Source organism: Lonchura striata, chromosome 6 (assembly GCF_050655825.1).
Source record: "Lonchura striata isolate lonStrDom1 chromosome 6, ASM5065582v1, whole genome shotgun sequence".
NCBI lineage: Eukaryota > Metazoa > Chordata > Aves > Passeriformes > Estrildidae > Lonchura > Lonchura striata.
The window spans coordinates 33,772,565-33,796,372 of record NC_140708.1 but is presented as its reverse complement, the minus strand read 5'-3'; the positions used below and the strand labels follow the sequence as shown (position 1 = coordinate 33,796,372).

Sequence of the window (23,808 nt, the reverse complement as noted above, 5' to 3'; positions counted from 1 at the left end):
AAAAATTAAACAAATTGCAGAGTCATTCTGATGCAAGTAAGGTTCCCTGAGTATCTGCTATGGCCACTAAAAGAACACCAGCAGCACAGGCACAGCCACATGAGCATATGGCAGGTGGAGAAGGACAGAGGAAAGGTGAGAGAGCACCTGAGAGAATTGGCTGTGAGTGAACACAATCTGATTCATGGGAAAAAAACAACTCTGTGGGTTTGCTTGGCATAAAACTGAGCAAAAAATGGTAGCTGCCTCTATGAAGATTCAACAATGTGTAAAATAGATCAGTCTCACTGAGTAGGCAAACAGGTGAAGTGGGTATTTAGCCACAAGCACACAAATTTCAGCAAGTTTTCACCTATACACTGGAAAAAATGCCCCCTTGCACAATGCCTGAAGAGCAAATCACAAGTTGGGATGGGGAAAGTATCAATGTAGCACCATTGAAAATAACAATCATTTTATCCCAACAGATGGCCAAGGGGCAATATAATGCTTTGTTAACTTTTGTACCAAGGGCACCAAGCATTTGTGCCTTTCTACCTACCTGAAAGGAAAAAAAAAAAAAAAACAAAAAAACACCACCACACCCCAAACCCCTAAATCCATGAGCTATTTTTATATTGGGAAGAATTGTTATTCCCACCCCTCTAACTAAGGTATGCTTTATGAAACCCAGGTGATGACATTTCATTCCACTCCAATGAAGGCATGCAGAGCACTGAGCAGGTTCCATCCTGCCTAACAATGAATAACAGAATCATTTGCAATTATGTCAGTGTGTTGTTCTTACAGTGGTGCCATCTAAAGCATGTGTGGTATGGATGTGAAAGGTGATGAGGAAATCAGTCCAGATAAAAGGGCAGATTCAACTCTCCCTGAAATTACCAGGACTTCATAAATTTAATGTAATTAGTTTTGGACCAAATTACTATACATAAATCCTCAAATAAACTCACTACAACTGTAGGCAATTGATAAAAAACCAGAATAAAAGGACATGAACACTGTGTGCAAAGCAAATTCACAAATTCACTGCGAACTGTGGCTAAATATCTTAGCTGCCTTTGATATATCCCATTTTAAGAGTAAACAACTGTTCAGTTATCAGTGATGTCAATTTCTGACAGTTTAAACATTGTGTATCCAAAACTATTAATTTTTAAAGGACACAATCCAAAATATTATGTGATGCTGGTTAAGTCTATTTCTCTGTACTGAAAGAAAAATACCAATTAATACTGATCATAAGAACTTCAAAACATCTCAAAGTTTCAAAATATCTGATAAATATGCATAATTTCATTCTAGTGTTTTAAAATCAGAACAAATGCCTGCCAAAAGCAATTCAGAACAGCACAAAATATTGCTTCAGGTATTAAAATGCCTGCTGCACCAGTAAGTTTCATTTGCACTTTTTAAAAAAAGCTGTGCTGTGAAAAAATAAAACTAGATTTCCAAGGTGCATTGTAGAAATGTTCTGAACCTCTGAATCGCCAGATAAAAGTTCTCAAAGATCAGTGCTCATTTCTTTGTGGAATCTACACTGAAATTGAACATATAAATCATACCAATTACATAAAATAGGGGGAGTGTATATGGTTACAGATGTAAAATGAAACTATTTACCTATGAAGACTACTCAGATACTCTTAGTTCTACTGTTGAATAAAATTGCTCTGCAGTGGCAGAATTTGCCACAGAGCTTACTCCCCTGACATGTTGGGCTTCAGGCTTGCACTCCCAAAATTCATTTTAAAAGGATAAGAAAACACACAAAAGATGAAAAAAAAATATTAATAGAGTTAAAGTAGCAAATGGAAAGTTTAAAATCTAATTTGAAAGGGGAGCTGACTCTCTCCCAAGCTATTGAACATTTATTGGATACAATATGCAGTGAAATGGAATCAAACTCCATATGAAATTCAGGATGCAGCCTGGGTTGGGATATTAATAATCTCTTCCAAGAAAAGCAAATGAACCTATGGAACAGGGAAAGTTTGAAGGGTGAGGGAATGAAAGGGTAAACATGGCAGTTCAGTTACCATGTCAATGACCAGAGCCCAGGGATCTCCCCAGAACCAAACTCCAGCAGCTTCTCCCACAGGGACACAAGCTGAAGGTCACAAGTGGTTATTGGCATTTTTTTCAGTCCTTCAGTCCACTCGTGTGGTGTCTTTCTTGGGGCTGAGAGGTCGTGGATGGGGGGTTGATTTGGTGTTTTTTAGCTTATGGCATAGCCATAAATGCATACACAAGGCTAAGCAGTTACAGTGAGAAATTTGCATAACATATTGCTCCCAGTTTCTGCTACTTTCTATATTACAGAGGAATCCTTATGGGAATTTTAAGTATCTAAATCAGATTTCAGACCTCAATGCAAAGGGCTGCTGCTCCAGAGGGCAATTCAAGCTCCTGCCAGCCCCATCTGCCCCTTCCTTTTGCAAACAGACACTTTCTGTGTGCAGGACAGACACCAAGACACAGCAGTGGCAGATCCATTTATACATTCAAGTGGCTTAAGCTGCAGAAGCAAATAATAGTGGGGAGATTATGTAGGGAACAAACCCTTAACATCAAATAAAATGATGAGATGAGAGTTTCCTGCATTTTCCCATTCACCTGTACTCCTCCAGAAAATGCATTGACTTGAAAGAAACAATCTTGCTAGCTATTACTGAAATTCATTTTAATAAGATGCAACTTGGTGTTTTCTTATTTAAGCCATGTATTACAGTTTTCTTCTTCCATTTCTGCTTTGCTTCACATTCCACTGTATGTGTACCTCTAATGAGGAGACAAATTTTAAAATTAAAAGCATTAATAAAATGCAGCTTGTAGATATTTTTAAATAAAAAAAAAAAAAAGTCAGATGTGAATAAGCATCTGGGGATCTGAATAGTTATTTCTTTTATTCCAAAAGCTTCCAGCAAAAGAGTTGTTTCTGGAGAATTAAGGGTATAATCCTCTACCAATGCACTGACAGATACTTTATGGCTGGTGCCTTTTTTGATAGTATATGCTTTTAAGCCATTCATACCAGTAAGAAAATATAAGTTTCACTCCCAAATGATGTATATCTCTTTCTATTGAAACTTTTTTGAACTTCCTTTTATTCCCTTTCTTTGAGTGGTCAATAAATCATGGCTTGTCCAACTGTGTAGCATGAATGAAACATGGAAATACCATTCCTTGTGATCATATTCAACCCTTATTTTGATCCCTGTCAATAAGGAGAGCCCGAAGTACTCAAGTCCAAATTTAAGGAGGTCAAGAGACCTCAGTTTCCCACTGCCCTTCCTGCACTGATCCTGGGTAGGAAGACAAGTGCTCTCCTGGCAGAAGCCAACAATATTGTGCTGCTGCATCCTCTCTTCTTCATTACACCAAGTTGCACCTTTTGTCCTCTTAAACCTTCTGTATGGTGATTTTGACAGTCAAGAAGCAGTTTAATCTTTCATTATTATCGTGTACCAGCAATGCACTCGGGCAAAGGCAGTGCTTTCTCTAAAGAGTCATCAATCTAGAGAAATCATTTTGACAATTGAGTTCAAGCATAACAGCCAAAAGGCAGAGGCCTTTTAGAAGTGCCAATTTTAACAAAAAACACAACACAGCTGAGATGTGTTTCATAAGAGCATATTCAAGCTCTAACAAAATAGAAAAGATAACTAATGATGAACAACAGAAAGGAGAAGCAGATGTATCTGATGGGAGAGGGAATGAGAACAGGGGAAAAAAATCAAAGATAACAGCTATACAATTGAAATCAGGAGGACAAGCAAAGAAAGATATAAGATCAATTAAATATGTTTATTAAACCTCTTCCCATATTTCTGGCAGAGACTAACAGTATAATAAAATGAGTACAGCTGTACAAATTTGTCATTTACTTGGAGAGTCTCCCCATGAAAAAGCTTTGTCATAGCTAATCTTTCTTCTGGGAGCCTTCTGAATAAGTGGCAGATAGAGAGTGCATTTGAATACTTGTGTAAAAAACAGTAAGGAGAACAGAATCAGAGTTAAACACGAGAGTAGTGTTCTTACTACTCATGATGATACAAATAAAGCAGTATTTCTAGAGAAATATTTCTTCTGGGAGAATGACATTTCATACCAATATCATGGAAAGACATGTGCCATTCTTAAAAAAACTTGGGGTTTCAGCATTATGTTCTTTCTATTAAAAGATAAAAACCAGAGCCTCACTCAATTAAGGATGAGTTTCCATTTTGAATAGAATTATGATTATAAACTCCCTAAGACATCAGGAAGATGTATTTTTTTTCCTTATCTAACCAGTGTATAAAGCCACACAATCTCTTCAGAGGCTGCCACTAAGTATGCTGGCCTCACACCCACAGAACAATGACCTGGAATTTGCAGAGTTACTCCCTTGTTATCACACACAGCAGCCATTCAGCATCAAAGGCACCTTCACTTAGGATTCAACAAACATTTATCTTGAAGAAGAAACTGTAAAGTACGTTAATGAGAGATATTAAATATGCTCAACAGCTAAAATGGGAATGAAACTCTCCAGAACTTCAGAACTTTGTTCCGTATTATCAAAAGCACACAAGCACCACTTGACAAACTTTAATGTGAGCATGGCAGGGAGGGACATGTCACTGTGTAATTTTGTTGAGCTAAAACATTACTCTAATTTAATCAGACAAAAAAGCCCTATTTATCATTTGATTCACTATCTTTCACAAACAATTTTACTTTCCTACTTTTTCCCTTTGTTCACTTAATTGCTAGATTGTTTTAAGAATGTATGAAGATCAAAAGCTGATTTTATGGCACTTTGAGGTGTGAAAATCAAAGACAATCATAAACAAGAGATGATTAAAAAAATAGCTTTTTGCCCTCCAAAAATAAAATTTTTATTTTTAGATTGTGGGTGGTTTTTTTTCTCTGCTTAAATATTTGTGAATGGTGTGAACTAAAAACTGTGTTGGATTCTTCAAAGCAATCACACCCACCTGATGCAAAGCACAGCAGAGGCAGGTACAGAACAGCTGCAATATGAAGTCACAGTGCACACTGAACTGTTTTGTGGCTCTTGTGTATCTCAATGTTTTTCAAATGCTGGAAGTCTTATATACAATTTTCTGATGGGCATAACACTTTTAAGATCAAAGCAGCTCAAATAATTGTACAGGGCAAAGTTTTAACCCCATTAAAGCAATGGGAAATCCAGTAACAGCTGCTGTAGGATTCCCCTTGCAGATTTATCTATTTAAAATTTTAGTCTGCCTCCTAGACCATGCAGAAAAAGTACTAAATGTAGGCAGTTATGCCTGCATGTTCCTAATTTCCTTGTTACCCATTTGGGCCATGGTATTGCAGTGACATGGAGAAAGGCACGTGCTTTCTGTTTGTGATGTTCCAGGCTCATCCCACAAGGCAGAACTCACTGGCAACAACAAATGCTTTGTTCAGTGACTGTTTACTCATATTCTGAAAATATTTTTTGTATCTTTTTTTTTTTTTTAACAGCAATGCAAGTGCACTGGTGAGTAGGTAAAACTAGCTCTTAACATCAGCTCTGGGGAAAATACTGCCCTGAGTAAATCAGGCAGAAGTTTTTATACAGAAACAAATATGTGAACAAATCAATGTTTTTCACATGAAATGGGGAAAAAACCCAATTGATTTCCTAGAAACACCAATAACAGACTACAGTGTCAAGTGCTTAGTTCAACTGGTGCAGAGCAGTCCAGTGAATGCTGCTTTTGAAATTCAGCGCTTCCAAAACTGATAACAGAGGGCCAAGTCCCACTGGGGGACCAAGCCTACAAGAAGCTGAATCTCTGATCAGAGAAACATTTTGTAAACACTTACACTACTTTCCCACCTGGAGGACACTGAGCAAGCAGTATGAAAGTGCTGCATGACAGCTGGCTGCCTCAGGCCTCCCTCCATGGTGGGCAGAAAAACAAAGCCAGGATTTTTACACATATCTATCCTGCAGCTCCTGTTGGTGAGAATCAAACAGGAAAAGAAAGGAATTTAAGCCCCCACAAACAAACAGATGATATTTCCCTTCTCTTGGAGTGAGGAGACCCATCAGCTATGAATCTGTGTACTGGGATGCTGCAGGATGGAGCAGTAAATGGGCACTTAGAGAGTGCAAGAATTGGGATGCAATGAGAAAGTGAATACAGCACTCAACCTGGGAGCAGAAATAGCATCTGCAAAATATATGGATTAAAGGAAGATCTTTCAAAGATAGCAGAAACTTTTCAAAATAATGTCAGTCTGACCTGAGCGGGATGCTAGCAAAATAGAGAGATATAAACTCTCCTTTGTAAGTCTTAGCTATGAATGTGAATTTTATATGGGTTGACAGGAAATTTTTGACTGTATCAACTACTAGAAAAACCTATTTACTGCTCAGATGATAGACTATATTTCTTCATACCCTATTCTGCTTGCAATCCAGCTAAATCACCTTATTTCTTTATGTTAGAAATATATATTTACTTGCTTCTTCCACCAAAAAAAAAAAAGTTTAAACTAAATGAAGCTGCTTACCTTCCACTAAAAGTGAGATTTTTTTCAGCCTGAAGAGAAACATCTTTGCCAAAAAAATTGCTTCATAATAGCTTTTACACTACAGTATTATATCCAGTTTGAAATTTTCCAGAAAAAAAATTTAAAAAGCCAATTGTAGGTGTTTTATTCATTTGCCATTAGAATGCCTTCCAGTTGATCAAAAAAATTAAGGCAATTAAATAAAGTTAGGATTTAGCTTTTGCATCACACTATGCTTGATTCAAATATTTTAGCCTATACCATTTTTAGGGACAAACAACATGGAAAAACTAATAGCATATTCAAATACTGGTGATATCCCAAGCATTGCATTGCAGGAACACAAATGTTCTAAATTAACTCAATATTAATTTTAATTAGAATTTGCATTTGAGAGATATTTTGCTCAAATTGCATGATTTTATGCAATTTTCTATCAAAGATTCAAGATAAAAGGAAAGCCAAAGGTTATATGTAAAATGGTCACTATATAAGGAAAGAAATTGTGGTTAAATTATGTTAGTTGCATGTCAGAAAACAACAAGCCATTCTGAAACTAGTGAAAATATAATGTATTTTCCATCTGTAGTATAGATATAATCTGTCATAGGATACAGGAAAGCAAGAAAAATGAGTCACAAACATACAGCAGCTACCTTTTATAAGAATTCTGCATATGTGCTAAACAATGCTGTTGCAAAAATGTATATTTTAAAATACTGGTGAGACTAGTTCAGTTAAACAAAAATCAGAATAATTGCAAAACTCTGTATGACCAAAAAAAAAAAAAATCAAACAAAAAGCCAAAACAAACAAAACCCCAAGCAAAACAACAAAAAACTTGCTCAATTTCTCATCTATGTGTTTTTCGATTTGAAACTCAAATAAGCTGTCTTACCTTGCCTGTCACTTGTACAGGAAAACCAGTAGAATTACACAATGAAGGGGATGTAAGGTGCTAAACAAATAATCCAGCCCAAATAATGAAAAAAAAAAAGAATCCACAGATCCACAGGGTGACTCAGCCACTTGGATGGACATCATGGATATGAATTTAAATAATGGCATAAAATGTAAGGGGCTATTTTTGACCCTAATTTTCTAGTATCTAAAATTTTGTAAAGTTTAACCATGGTACATGGCATCAATAACTTCAAAGGCTGCATTTATGCGAATAAGATTTGTAAAGAAGAAAGCTGCTTCTTAAAAGCCTTTTTAATGAAAAAAAATATGATGGAATATCTGGATAATTACTTGCCTTCAACACCATTTGGGACATCGTTTTGCAATGAAAGTATAAATATCAAATTAATGTAGATTTTTAAATAGCCTTTAATGAGGAAGTGCAGGTGCTATTAGAGCACTGCTATGGACTTTTGGTGCTGTAGTATCATATCATGTAGCCCTAGTCTAAAATAAATTCTGGCTGCCTCATCCCTGGAAGTGCTCAGGGCCAGGTTGGACAGGGCTTGGAGCACCCTGCTCCAGTGGAAGTCGTCCCTGCCCAGGGCACAGGAGTTGATGATCTTTAGAGATCCCTCCCAAACCAACCCATTCTGTGATTATATAGCAAATAAAATGCTCCTGGTATGTACAAAATACTCTGACTTCAAGTGGGTTTTTTAAAATGTAAGATCACAAGGTTAAAAGAGACCTACAGAGACTGCCAAGGGTCTGCCCACCACCCTACAAAGGCACATCCAGGTCTTCTAATTTCTGTCCTGTACTTGCCTGCCCCACTCCTAAAAGCTTACACTGATAAAGAGTCTGCAATGTCAGAGATTATCTATTGCACAACTACACTACTAATATCATTATAATTTATTAATATTCATTGTATCACCTGAATGTTCTTTGCTGCAACATGGGTTCTTTGTTTCTCATCCTTTCTGCAACAGATTCAGATAAATGCATTATTCCATTCCCCATCTTCAAGGCTGTTATCACACCTCTCCATGATCTTTTATGCCACACAACTATAAAGACACTTTCCTACTTCTCTCTTCTGAACATTTCCAAATGTTCCACAGACTGTTTGAACTGTTGTGTCTAAGCTGTCCATGAGCTCCACTTAGGGCCATATTCAGTAAAGGACAAGAATTAGATGTCTTAGAGTTACATATGCAAGCCAGAAATATATTCTTTTTTTGTAGCTAGATTGCTAGATTGCTATACCAGCTATGTAACTTATATTCAGCTTGTGAACCTTTCAAAGTCATTGATCAGCTCTGAGGAATTGTAGCACAGTCAGCCTTTTCTTTGTGCTGTTTCTGTGAAGATGATTCTTTCTACCAGATTATTTCTAAAACTTGCTTTCACCAGTATGGATATTGCTTCCAATTTCTAAATTTTGTTTTGAAGCCTGATGCTGCATGCAACACACTCCTGCCCCAGCTCCTCCTATGCAAATTGATTAGATGTAATCTCCAGTTGCATGACTTAGGTCATTAAAAACCACTGATGAGTTCTGGGGCTAGGGCAAAGCTTTGAAGGGGCTTATTCAGTCCACACAAAGTTAATCCCTCATTTCACTGATAATCAAAATTTTATTATGAAGTTTTCATCAGTTTTGCACCTACTCCACAGCTGTGTAATCATGACAATGCTTCCTTGCCTTCCCTATTAAAGTATCTTGGGATAGATTTTTTATAGTCTTTATAATGGCCAACTGTACAAGCACCAGATGTTTTCTTCTCCATTCAAAAGGACTTTTATCCTACTTTGGAAAAAAAAGCATATTCTTTTTGTGTGATTTGGTTAACGAAGAAAACAACCAGACTTTTAATCTATTTTTTTTTCATAGATGTTCACAAATAGCTTAGCATTTATTGATGGATGTTTCTGGGAACTCACTGACTAATTCTCTGGCTCCTCTTTTCCTCCCTTTCCACTGAGATGATTTATGTTCATCATTTTCTGTAAACTGACAGCATACTGGATGCTCTAATCAGAGGTGGACATTTTGTGCATGGGTGATTTAGTCATTAACAACATTATAAACGTGGACTTGCTTTACATGTGAATGTGGAAAGGGACAAGTTCATTATATTATACTTAATAATATACACAATATTATATTATATTTAATATATATAATTTAAAAATTATACTGGGTATTTTTACTGGACATTGTTAAGGTATTAAGTCAAAAGGTGGTGTGCCTGATTCTTGGTACATGGGTCACACATGCAGGGATACAGTATTTTTCTAACATGCATGTTCCCACTCTTCTGGAAATATTATTCCTTAACTTTGTGAAGACAAAAAATTATTATGCTAGGCAAAAAGCAGTGTAGAATCAGTACTGTGCATCATTACCATATTCAGAAAGCATAAAACCCTAAGAAATGGGTGATTGATTTTAATTAAGATGAAAATGAAACACATACAAGACATTTCATACCTTCATAATGTATTTTAGCAAATACTGAAAAATGTATGAAACATAACGCATTAAAGTAACAGCCTGTATTTCACATGTTTGTATCTCCTCACCCATAAAAAATTAGGAGACAGATTTAATGTCCATTTCACTTGTTTTTCCTGCCTAAATTAACAGAAACCTAAAAAAGTTGCCTAGGGACAAAGGGCTATTGCAGAATAAAGCAAAACAATCATCAAAGTCCCCCGATTAATACCAACAGAATCTTTAATGAAAACTGTATCACCACAACCTGCACAACTGTTTGTGTGCCACAGGTGAGGAACTGATGGCCCAGGCAGTGAAAAAATTGGCAAAAAGGCACCAGAAAGGAAAGGATTGACTTCCAAACCCAAACTTCTCCCAACTGGGAAATTGTATTTCCCTACCTCCCTTAGTACTTCTGACCATGGCTGCACAAATATAAAAGGCTAGGAAGCTACAGCTATTCAAGTCTATGATAAGTCTTAATTAACTGGGATTTTCAAAATGTATGTGAAGCAGAAAAAAAACATAACAAGCTCAAGCTACAGGATTCATTGTGGTTTCAAATTTGCTAATTGCATGTCAGTCAATTGACTGCCAAAGCAGTCTGGGCTAATTTACTGATGTCACAATTTAACTGCCACGGTGCACTCAATACAATGAATCCTAAACAAAATATCAAATGATATTCTGTTTTTCAAAATTTATTTGTGTAAAAATTGAATGGCAGGGATAAAAATAATCATCTGTTCAAATATTCATATTCCCTATATTACTTTTGCTACTATACAACTGTACTAAAATAACATTACATTAATTTTAATTAAGTTTTGCATTTCAAAGCATTTTTTCCACACATAGTATGTTTTTATGCAACTTCTGTCAATACTTGAAGATAAAAGGAAAGCCAAAGGTTATATGTTAATTATTAATTATCTGTTGAAAATAATGTAATGAGCTTGGTTTATATCAGGTCACACTAACACTCAACTATTGTTTGTGAACTGCTGGAGCAATAAAAAATATAGCTCAAGGAAGGATAAACATTCCATTATTAAATCCTTGGAAAAGAATAACTACTCTACCTTTTTGTAGGCTGTGTCATATACCCATGGGGTTTTTTAAAGTTCTATTTGATTGTGTGTTTTTTGGCTTTGTTGTTTGTTTTTGGGGGGTTGTTTGTTTGGTTTGGTTTAATTTGTTTGTTGGTTTTGGTTGTTGGTTTTTTTTTTTTGGGGGGGGGGCGGTGAGAGTTTGATGTCTTTTTCTTTTCCAGTCTTACCTTTCCTAGGTGTTGGCAGGTTCCTCCAAAAATAAGTGTACTATGCAAATCCTGTCACCATGAGCCTGCTATTATTGCCTCCTATCCAGAGAAGGGGAAGAAGGCTTGAAGGTGCCCAGATGAACTGCACAGCCAGTGTTTGCTCAAGAGGAATGACCCCAAGGAATGTTTGTGTGTATAAACATCTACAGAGAGTAGAGAAGTCCCCCATGGAATTTGTTGATAGCAGCAACTCTGACACTCACAGCAGTGAACACATTCTGCTGGCAGAGTAAACCAATTAAGAGTGCAGGCACTGAAAAATAAGTTGGTGAACTTATTTAATTTCCAGCTACATTGATCTTTGCATCTGCTTTGCATTGATTATTAAAGCTTTAACTTTAGCAGGGGGTCATCCACATCGGAGAAACTTCAGTACCTTCAAATTTTTTTTGAAGAAATAAACAATTAGTCTGTATATTATCAACACTAACTTGAAGAGATAAAAAGGTGGATGTGCTTATTTTAGAAGGCAGCAAATATCCTTACTGTGCAAAGTGAAATGCAAACACTTTGGAAGAGATTCAGGAATTATATGAATCCCACCTTACTGCTATTCAATTGCACACATATGAAAATGTAACTAAAAATCAGCTCTGAAAAAAAAATCACGTAATTGCAAGTCAGTGGATATTTGTGGAAACCGTAGCAAATGTTCCATAAACTACAAGCAATAAAAGTTATTGTTTGCATGATTTAATGCAATTTTTAGAATACATGACTAGCATTCAACTGTAAATAAACAAAACTTCAGGTAGAAAGGAAGAGCAGAGCAATAGAGAGGAACTATGTCTTCCAGGCTTGGACTTTGAGTTATTTCCCTGCTCTTTGAAGGAAGGACAGATCAGACTTAGTTTCCTTTATGCTTCTCCCATTGCAGGTGACTCACCTTGGCCAAAGTTGCCAACCCAGTGCAACTAAAATTTTTGGAAACTCTGAGAAAAGCTATGGAGTATCTACAGAGGAGTATCTGCATTGTTCTCTTGAAGACTCTTACTGTAAATTGTTAAACCTTTTCATACTCTCTTCAACACTTCTGTTGTTTGCAGCTAAATTCACTCTTTTCTTACAGGGCTTTGAGAAATTGAAGGTTTGTTTGTTTTAATAGGGGACAAAAAATTGATGCTATGCAGCAAAGACAGAGGAAATACAAACAAAAAGAAGAATTTCACCATTTTGGGCCAATATTCAACATCTGCTCTTTCCTTTTGGTTAGGCGACAGAAATTAATCATCTATTTTGGTGCAATCCTTTTTATTTACAAAGAACACATCCACCATCCTCATTCCTTTAGCACCGTGGAAACCAATTCAAATTACTTTTCTTGTCATAAATTCTAAAGGAGTTATCTGGCTTCTTCCCAGGGTCCCACTACGGACTGTCTTTCTCATTGTCTGCTGCTTTTTGCTGACAGCTAGTTTGCTACAAATTCTGCTAATGCTCTTATGTTTACAACCAGCCCCATGGAAAACTCTCAGACCATGTAGCTCAAAGCACCCCCAGGCTCTGCCCTGTGGCCACTTGCCTCAGGCAGTCTTTTTCTTTTGGGCCAGTTCTCTCTCTCTCTAAAATAACCTTAATATTACCTTCCTGTTGCCTTGAAAACTTATCCCAGTACACTTGCAAGAGTTAACCAGAGAGTAGGACTTAATATCACCATTATAAAATTAGCATTATCTCCAGAAGCATTTTATATTCATATTTAGAAAGCTCAACTTTGATAATAAATTCTACTGAACAGAATATCACAACTATTAATTTTAAAGTACTGTTATCAGCAGTAAAAACTACATTCAAGCTTTCTTTCTATGCATATCCCAGGAACCACATATAATGAAACTAATTTATTTTGATTATTGCCTTTTGGGAATCTTCAGGCTAATTCCACTATGCAAATATAAGGAGGAACTTTGGTTATTATGTTAAGAAAAGCAAACCATTTTCTTCTCATGGTCATAAGTACATATAATAAAACACCTACTTAGTTTCTTTCCCATAATTTATTTTTTTATTAAAGAAATCGCAATTTCAGTTTTAAAATCTGTTGTTGTCCATTATCAACTTTACCTTCTGCATTTTTTTGGAATGAAGAAACAAATCTGTTAGCAAGCTTTGACAAATACTTTGCATCAGCTTTGCTTAATTCATTCCCCAGCAGTAACTTTTTCAATGTAATATTGGGTCTGTCACTGGCACCATTTAATACTTTTTTACAGAGAGCAAGCATGTTGTGAGCTTTACCAATATAAGAATTAATCAGATGCTTACTTTTATGAAATGACAGTATTATAAATACAACCTCAATTTTACAAAATGAAAGCAAAGAAAGTGAAGAATAACTCTCAGTATGGGAGATTTGATTCAATGGGTTATTTGTATTGTTAAAAAGAAGTCAGGTCCCCACAAGTATCAGAGTATAAAGAGTGAACACTGTGAAAATTGGGCAGGATAAATTGTCATTTGAAAGTGCCTTTTATACTGACTGCAGAGGGAGTCCTGAGACAAGGTCTAGCATCAGCTACCCAGGCACATTGTTCAAAAGGTTCATTCAGAGAGGAACCTAAATTTTAGGTTGGAGAGAATGCAGAAAATATCAGCCTAAAATAAATATCCCAGTTACCCTCAGTAAAACTAGATCCACAGCTGAAATAAGCAGTCATAGCTCTATTGATTTCAGAGGAGCCTGAGCAGTATAACAAGTTGAGATTCTGGTCCTATGAATAGCTCCTTTGACTTCAGTAGGATTACTCACACAGCCTATGAGTAACTACATACAGATGTGTAAGATATTTGCTAAGCAACAGACAAGAAGATAGCAAAAAAGAAAAAATATCTGTGAGCTTAACAACTTTTAAACCAATAAACTATATAATCCTGTAGACACCTACACACATGAATGCTAGTACACATTGGGGTACATTAATTATGCATGTCAATATTTCTTGGTTTCCTTACATCTGCTGTTGTTAGTTCCTTGCTCACCCTGAAACACAAAGTATTGCTTTTGCTCCTTTAAAAGCTGTTGTTCAAGAATACACCATATTCTCTGTGTTTTAGTATTGCTAAAGTAAATGTGTTGCATTCCATAAGCAATATCATATACACCAAAAGTCATTACTGTCTTTTCTAAAAGGAATACTTTAAAGTATTGTCATTTGAATAGAGAGCAAAAAGCTCGAGCTGAAATGCACATATTCTCCTATTCTCCACATTTCTTAGTGCTATTGACATAACTGAACTTCCTGGTTCTTATTAGAGTTACCATAGAAATGAGCCTAAAGCTATTACATGAATTGTTACTGCTATTAAAAAGTAGTCTATTTTAGTTTCATTTGTCTATTTGTAAGAACTTTTGAATATTTAGGAGAATAAAACCACCATGGTAACCAAACCAAGGCAGAAAGGTGGAAGGTTTTTTAAACAAACATAAGTGTATTTAATAAACAGAAGCAATAACTTGAGTGGCACCCACACACTGTATAAAGCAAGCATTTTCTACAATTCCATGTTTTTATGTTTGTATATGCTTGCTATTCTTTAAGACAGGTAAATGGTGCACAGCTGACTGTATAATGAGATGCTATATATAAATGATATTAACCTTTAAAGTTAGGCAAGTACTTTACACACGCAATCCATGCTTTCAAGCATTTTTACCTAAAAGTGCAATCATGCACTTCCTCATTGCCCAAGAGCTTTATAGTGTATTACATGAGGAAATAAGAATCAAAGTTATTTTTAAAGATATGCACTGTCTTTCTGGTGTGTAACTAAAATAATATATAAAAAAGTGATTTACATTTAAAAAAAAGTACAAATCTATTTTAACTAATTGACTGATCCTATATACACAAATACATATTTGAGACTAGATATAGGGAAAAATACTTTTACTATCAGGGTAGTGAAACTTCCATGTCTGGAAACATTCAAGTTCAAGCTGGATGAGGCTCTGAGCAGCCTGTTCTGGGAGAAGTTGCTCATTGCAGCAGTGTGGGACTGGATGACCTTTAAAGGTCCTTCCCAGCTCAAACAATTCTATTTTCTATGATTCTACATAACAACACATGACACATTGGCACATGTCTTTTGTGTGTCTGAGTGAAGGGAAGAAGGTTCTGTATGCACATCAGTGGTTACAGGCTTTTGGATTAAAAGTAACAATTCTTTAAAACATCTGATGGGCCTAAGAGTACAAAAGGTGCACAAAAGGAAATCTGAGCAGCAACTGGTTTACCTTAGGAAGGGTAAATACTTTGCTAAAATAACTCAACTAGAAGATCTATGGTTTATTATCCCATCTGTGTGAGTTTGTTAGTGACCTCAGGGTAATCTTGTCAGCAAAAATTTCAATGCACTATTACAAAGAAATCATTTGGATGCAGATTCTATCTGCAGTGAGATGCCTTTCAATCAGAAGTTCATGAGACAAAACCTTTGAGCCACTACAAATCTGGCAGGCAACCTATCAAGTTTTCAGTAAAATGATCTATGAACAGATTGTCTTGTACATATTCTGCGCAGAAAACCGAATGAATATTTTAGATGTGAAACACGCAGAGAAAACAAATAATATTCCCTTCATGTTTCTTATTTGGCAAATCTGGGTGATAGATCTTTTCCTGTATAAAGGAGGAAAACAGTCAGATTGGAGCTTCATGGATGGGCTCTTGTGTGAATTTAGGGTATAAAATGCAAGAGGCCCAACAAATCATTTGGGAGAAAACGACAGCTTTTGGTTTTTCATCCAGTGAACTAAAAAGTAAAATTTTACTGAGAAAGGTGCCAGTAGAAAGATTTGTGAGCCTTTGGAGTAAAAAGAAGGGTGAGATATTAGAACCTAGAATATATATCTGATCTTTTAACATAGTGTAGGACTCTTTAAAAATGCTTTGCTTTTCCTAAATCTTTATTTAGGAATTCCTTTATTTGATAAACAAATATATCTTTCCCAGTTTTCTACTCCTGCATCAATTCTCCCACTTACCAGTAAAAGTTATCTTGCTCTGTCATGAATATTCCAAATTCCTCCTGTTTTGTTTTTGTTTTCTTGGGACTTTGGGGTTTGTTTTTTTTTTTTTTTAATCAAGATACTGCTATAAGAATTATGCTTTGGAAATCATATCATCATAATCTGTATTATTCTTTTCAAGGAACAACCTCCCTGAGATGAACAATATTCCACTCTCTTCCTTCATCCCTTCTTAAAAACCTTTTTTAAAAATGTCATAAATCCATGGGAGGGATGTGTGGTGGAAGGTGTCAAGGGATGTCAGGCAGGAGGCTGTTCATGTTCTCCTGCTCAAAGTTTCACTGATCTTTTTGGAACTATAAAATAAAAGAATGATACTTTCCATTTTCCCTCAATGCAGAATGTGAATAACTTTGATGGTATAAGGTAAGACAGCATCTGCTGTCCCTTGCTCTTTCAGAAAGCAGGAGAGAAGAAGAGAAGCTCATCCAAGAGTTAAAGTATAAATATAGAGTTCAAAAACGTGGGATAAAATATATCTTAAGAGACAGCAATGTAGTTTTAAAAAAAAATGAACCAAAATTTTATGAGCAAGTTAAATTCAGTGGAGGGAAACATCAGTTATTTTGGAAGACACTTATTTGTCCATTTTCATGTATACACAGTGTAACAGTTTCTTACATTTACAAATGATGGAACCTAAATTCAAACTGCTCAGTAAGATATGGGCAGTGCTCTGAGCAGTGGAAAGCAAGCATTTGCTGAATGAGCAATGAATTAGGAAAAAACTGGAGGGAAAATTTCTAAATTAGTGGGATAACTGAGACATTCCCTTTTCACAATGCAAACAACTTGCTCCTGCTTTGTACTGGATTGAGGCCATGCCATGCTCAATTTGGAATCAATAACATTCCAATTTAGCCAAGCATTAAAGTCAGAAGGCAAAACAGGACAAGTCCTGAATTTTCAGCTACACATAGGGCTCTACACATATTTAAAAAAATTATTGGCTTATCTCAAGAGCCTGATAGAATGTATTACTAAAAGATGACAAGAACTGGAGATGATAATGTTCCTCCTCCTTCAGGGGAAAGAAAATTGGGAGGAACAATAAAAGGATGCACAGCTTTTAACAGCAAGCTTTTCTGTATTTGTTTGTGTTCTTGTTTTATTTCCATTTAGTTTGGATCCATATTGAAGGTAGCATCTAAACAAACATTCCTGTCTTTAAAGAATGATGAAAGAGATGAAAAACTCATCCACCAAATGGGCTTTAAAGTAGATACTTCAGAAATCTTTTCAACGGTAGATTGTCTCTGTGTGCTATTCATACAATTTATTTGCAACACTTGATTGCAAAATCTTATATGTTACATATAAAAACAACTTTTCTAGCTAGATTAAAGGCAAATATTGCATGGAATGTAATCAAAAGCTTGTATTTGACATGAACTGCAGCTGGTGGTCAAGAGCGGATTGAAAATAAAGGAGATTTCTTTTAGCATTTAAAATTCATAATACTACTGATCTCTAGTTACAAGAGAGAAAACCAAGTTTCTCTGGTTATACTCAAGGAAAGCCAATATTCAAAACCAACCATGAAGCTCTGAGTTCTAATCCAGTTGCCAAGTATGTCTTTTTCTTTTGCTCTGCTGAAGAAGTTGATTGATTTTTATGTTGCATTTATCAAACAGCTTATTTTACCTTTCATAACAGTCTTAGAAGTACTTTTGATGACATTAGGAAAATAAATCTTGGAAAACTTCAGAGACTTCATTTATGAGAATGTTTTCATTATCAAATGATGCCTAAAGACCACATTAAAAATATTATATTTCAAAAATATAGGAGAGCCATCAAAGAACACAGACCAGACCCTCTAGATCTGGAAATAGGTACATTCATATTTGTTCTTAAAAGCATCAATAAACTAACCTCATTAACATGAGAAATTAAATCAATTAACTACTACATTCTATTAGAACACAGTTTTGCACAGAACTATCAAAGTATTGAGACAAATTTAAATTAAATAATATTAGGTTGAATAATGTGGCTTAAAGTAACTTTATATTTGGCAAGCAAAAAGAAATAGGTGAGAATTTTCCCTCAGAAAATTCTTAACAATATTCAAATGAATAAAAAAAAAATACCAAAAGGAAGCAAGTACCAATAACATACATTTTCTTTTGTAGCACCACTTGAAGCTAAACCTTGGCATGAGTACATTATAATTTCAGAGAAGGAAAATTATAAGTGCTAGTTACCTAACTCTTTTAAAGCATATATAAATTCAGTGTAGATCTACAGTAAAAAAAGTTATTTAAACATTCATAGTGACAGTATTATAAGAAAAAAATCATTAAGTAGATCAAAGCTTGCCTTTAAAATAAACCCTCAGGATTATAGTACATTAAGCAAGTGCTCTTTCCAAAAATCATCAAGATTATAAGCTTAAGAAGGGAAAGCTTCATTGTCTATACAAATTTTAGATCTCATTTATGAGAACAAAATGAAATATCACAACTATCAGTATGCAATCATACACATCTAGCATTAATAAAGTTTAACCTCATTTAAGTGCAATAAATTGTTAAGCAGATAAGAACAAAGATCTGGGCGAGATTTTTTCAATATAGCTGTAAGAATTTAGACCACAAAAGAATAAGGTGATTCTATGTATAAATATTTACTGAAGATTCTAATTGTGCCACAGATTTAATGACTGATTGTAATAGGGAAATTTGCTCCTTTGAGGGGAGGTTCAGGTTGGATATTAGGAAACATTTATTTACAGAGAAGGTGGTCAAACACTGGAACAGACTTCCTAGAAAGGGGTCAGTACTCCAAGTTCATCAGTGTATAAGGAATTGTTATTTATTTGGACAATACACTTAATAATATGGTTTAACCTTTGGTCTGCCCTGAAGTGGTCAGGCTGAATAATTCTTTGTAGGAACCTTTCAACTGAAATATTCTATTCAATTCTATTAGAATATTCTAATTTACTCTATTTAGAATTTAGAATATTCTAAATATGCCACTATAAGGAAAATTTATCTTTCTGCAGCCTAGTGCTATAATTCCTTTAATTTTTGACAGGAGAAAGTAACAAATTTTTCTTCTTCAGCATAAAAAAGTCAGAAGTATAAAATGATTATTTAAATTGCATATACAGAAGAAAGGGGAGGAGTGACTGTTCATCAAAATTCTCAACTTATTCTGAAAGATAAAGCTACTACAATAATCTCAAAGTCATTGATACCTCTCTCCGTCGAGAAGCCCAACAGGTTTGTTTGATTTTCCAAACGACAGCAGCTACCAGCAGTAAGGATAAGAAACAACTGTAATTACAAAAGAAAAAAAAATAAGAATTGTAACTTGTGAAAATATTATGTTTTTAGGGTATCAAAACAAAACAACAAAAAGGCAATCTAGCATGGGAAAATAAAGCCCAGAAGTTGAGGAAAACGAAACTCTACCAGAATTACAGAGTCAACCATTCAAATTCAAAAGCAGATGCACATCTCATGCTCTGGTTTTCTCCTGGAAATTTCCATTAGCATGGAATAAACTCCAGTACAACCATCCATCCACACACCCACAACAGCCTCAACAAATATGCACTACCTGGTCCACGTTTAGTAGATGGAAAAAGAGGATGAAGTATAGCAAAAAAAAAAAATTATAGCAATTTATATTTTTTTCACTTTGTAAATCCTGAGTAATTTCCTGGGATGAAGGAAGGGTAACTACACAAGGAGTGTAATTAGATTGAGGAACTGGATTTGCACAGTGACAATAGGCCTGTGTTATCTTATTGAATATTTCCATGGGTAATTACCCAGGGAAAACTTCTCCAAGGACATCAACACATTAAAGTTCCAAAGACACAACAGAAGAAAAAAAAAAGAAAATTAAACACCTGCAGTGCACAATCAGAGCACCTACCTTCTCTCTTGCTTCAGTATCTTTGTATTGTAACATTTAATCCATTAAGTATTTTAGTAGAAAGATCATTGAACTCAACTTCTTCTAGTGAGTTTCTGGATATTGAAAAAAGGCTTCTAAAGCTAGCACTTGTAATTACTCAGAAGATCTTCCAAATTTTAAGACAGTTTTTTTTAATATAAGTATCTGGATTTACTAATTGTGTGAAGAATTTTCACACCATGTTGGCTCCTCTGCTGTATAAAGTGGTTTCAATTAATATAACACTAACTACTGAATTATACTAGACATCCACAATTTTTTTTCTTACCAAAAAGCTTCAACATATATTCTTTAATACATAAAATAGCAAGATTTCTGGAAGTAGTATTATTCAGAGAAGTACTATGCATATGTGCAAAATAGCACCAATGTCTCCCTTTTAAAGCATGTACAAGTGACTGTAAATTTATATTGGGTTGTCTAGGGAAGAGCAGAACTAAAAAAACCCCACTGACCACTAGAATAAAACCCAGTTTTGCAGCAACATCTTTTAAGGTTTTTAAGTCACAAAGGACTTATAAATAGTATTTCCCAGAAATTTTCCTTCTTCTACACTGCACTGTCCAGCTGGCACCTGCAACAGATGCTTTAGGGCAGCATCAGGGTACTGATGTGCTGCTAGAGATTGGGATGCTGTGCATGAAATAAGGAAATGCCATCTCACTCTTCTCCTCCTCTACAGTTCTTCCAAAACCCACTAAATTAGGGAAACAACAGCAACTCTGTTTGCAATTTTTAACTCAGTGCTCCTGGAATTTAGAAAAGGTTAATACATGCAAGGGAGCTGGACACACGAAACTAAGACAGCTTTGCATTGTGTGACTGATTTATTATGACCAGGAAGAGAATCTCTACCCTTAGAAAATTCTGTCCTTAACATTTATTAATTTCTTGAACAGTTCTTTTAAGTTAGTAGAATAGAAAATATTCAGAGTTCTGGCTGAAAGACTTCAGACATATGGATTCCATGCTCTGTGTGTCAGTGGAGTGGGTCACAAACTTAATTTTCTTGTCATCAGTCAAAATATTAACTACCTGCAAAACTAAAATCAGAAATGAGTGTCTTAAAGACACATCCATAAAATTCTAGAAACCACTGAAAGTTGCAGCATTGCTAATGTGACTTTTGTATAACCTTTTCTCAGCAAGTAATTTTTTTTTAAGGGGGGGTTAAATATTAATAGAAGGGGAAAAAAAAAATCAAAATTCATGTTAAGAAGAGAAGAAATACACAGAAAATAGATTTTGTGAAATTAACCTAGTTCCAGGCTGTGGTGAGATAACATCCTTGGTTTATGTAGGGCAATAAAAATTAAAGCTGACTGCAAAGGATCTCACAATCAGAGTGACTTGGCAATAAAATAAGAGAATGAAATTTAGTAACAATGAATTTAAGGCAATGTGCACAAGGAAAAAAAAAAAAACACCACTACTAGCTACAAATACACAATGATAGGTTCTAAATTAGCAATTACCACTCAAGAGAATGATCTTGAAGTCATTGCAGATAGTTCTTTGAACATTTCAACTGAATGTTTAGTGGCAGTCAAAACAGAAAATAGGATGTTGCAAGATATTAGAAAAGGAATAAAGAACAAACCAGAAAGCATTGGGATGTCAGTGCATAAATCTATAGTGTGTCTGTACCTTGAAGCAACCATCACCTTATCTCTAAAAATCTAAGCTGAATTTAAAAGGTATAAAGGAAAGCAGTCAGCTTGGTCAGGGGGATGAAATGATAGGAGAAAAAAAGTTCTATTTGGCTTTGAAACAATAGGGAGTTCAAGGAAGCCATGATAAAGGCATTAGCACTGGCAAAAAATGTAAAAAAACAGCAGAACAGGTACAGGTGGATGCTCTCCAGTCCCCCTTTATACTTTTTATCTCCTCTTTGTGACTGAGATACAAAAACAGAAAGTGCAGTGCAAATCAAATGACTTAAAAATTGGCCACCAGACAGATAAAAAAAGAAACTCTCAGCAGGGGACCAACATCAGAAAAGGGAACTTCTAGATGGGTTGCAAAGCTCCCACTGTATCAGATCCACTCAGTTTTGATGGGACAAATATATAATAGCTGAGAGGTCTATGCATGACACAAAGACAAAAGTGGTTAATAATGGTTAATGGCACAGAGGTTAAAGAGATTGTACAATGGTGCATTTTTAGATTTTTTTAAATACACAATCATTTCTAAGTTGCATTTATGAGAACAAGGAAGTCAGGCATCATTTACATTGCAAAGGATTTCTCTTCCCCTTGGAACGAAGCAGTTCCCAAACCACTTCAGTTTAGAGACCACTGTGAATGACAATTCAGTATGAATTACTGCAGGGGTGCTGAAACAGAAAGGGTTAAAACAACCTTAAATACTCAGGTGCACAGTAGTAAGCAGCACTTGAGAGAAAAAATAACCACTCTACAAGGCACTGCCAAAACAGATACTATCAGACTTATTCTTAAAGCTCTGCCAATGGCATTTTCTGAAAGGAGATTGGAAAACATGTAGAGAATAGAGAGAAAAATCACAAAAAGTATTCAAAATTTGGACAAAATCTTTTGCTGACAGCAACTTTACAAATTAATCATTTCACTTTTGGAAGAGATCAAGTGGCAACTTGCCTGCAGTTAATCCACATGATCATAGATTACGTCTACCATGTCTGACTACCACTTGAGACTCTGAATGACATCCAAATCAACAGACATTTGGATAAATGTCTTTGCAAAGCACATGGGTTATGAGATGCTAACCCAGAGTTCAGAGTGAATGACTTTCTGCACTTATCAATGTAAATCTTCCCAAGAGGACACTTGCCATACTAAGACACTCTTAAAACCACAGCAGCCCAAGCATTAAAGATTTTGTGCTCTCCAGAACGAAGAAATTAAGTCCCAGAAGATAAGGATACAGTTTTGCACAGTTTCCCCTTCAAACCACATGAAACAAAACAGGAGGAAACACTAAAAAAGCACGCTTGAAAATGAGCAATCCACCACCAGCTGCCTGCATTACAGGTTGATTGGAAGTTATTGTCCCAGCATGATTTTGGAGACAATGAACCATCGGAGGACCCATGAACTGCAGAGGAAGAAGCCTTGAACACAGTTTGTGTCCAGCACAGCACAGGAAAGTGGCCAAGGAAACAAGAGAACACCAGGGAGCTCTGGGCTATGCAGATGCTCTTCCCAGAAGGGCTCTGGGTAATATGAAAACAGAAATAGTGATTTAACAGAGCAAAGAGAATGGAAATTGCAAGGAATAATTACTACCTGCACATCTATTTTTGCAAGTTACAGAGCAAATTTTTGACCTCCAGAGGTCACGTTTAGGCATATTTAGTGCAGACCTGGCTGAAGAAATGAAAGTGTTTTCACTTCAGAAACACAGAAATTAGTTTCTCTGTGTTTCTTTAGACAGCAAACTAAAAAGTGTTAGGGGAATTAGTGGATGTGTTGCTGCTTCTTCTGGGCAAACTGCAATAAAATGTGTAACTATCCTTAAAGAAATTTAAATTGCATGGATAAATAGAGGGGGAAGTCTGTGAAATGTAATGATCAGCATGTTTAGACTAGATGA

The 23,808-nt window shown here is 35.5% G+C and overlaps 1 protein-coding gene across 4 annotated transcripts in view; it reads right to left on the bottom strand.

Moving 5' to 3' along the window:
- ATRNL1 (attractin like 1) overlaps positions 1-23,808 on the bottom strand; it is a 430,566-nt gene that overhangs the window by 182,860 nt on the left and 223,898 nt on the right. For all 4 annotated transcript variants that reach the window (XM_021537269.4, XM_021537270.4, XM_021537271.4 and 1 more), the window contains exon 26: positions 19,502-19,580. In XM_021537269.4, the coding sequence (XP_021392944.1) occupies positions 19,502-19,580 (79 nt within the window). The remainder of the gene's footprint in view (positions 1-19,501; positions 19,581-23,808) is intronic.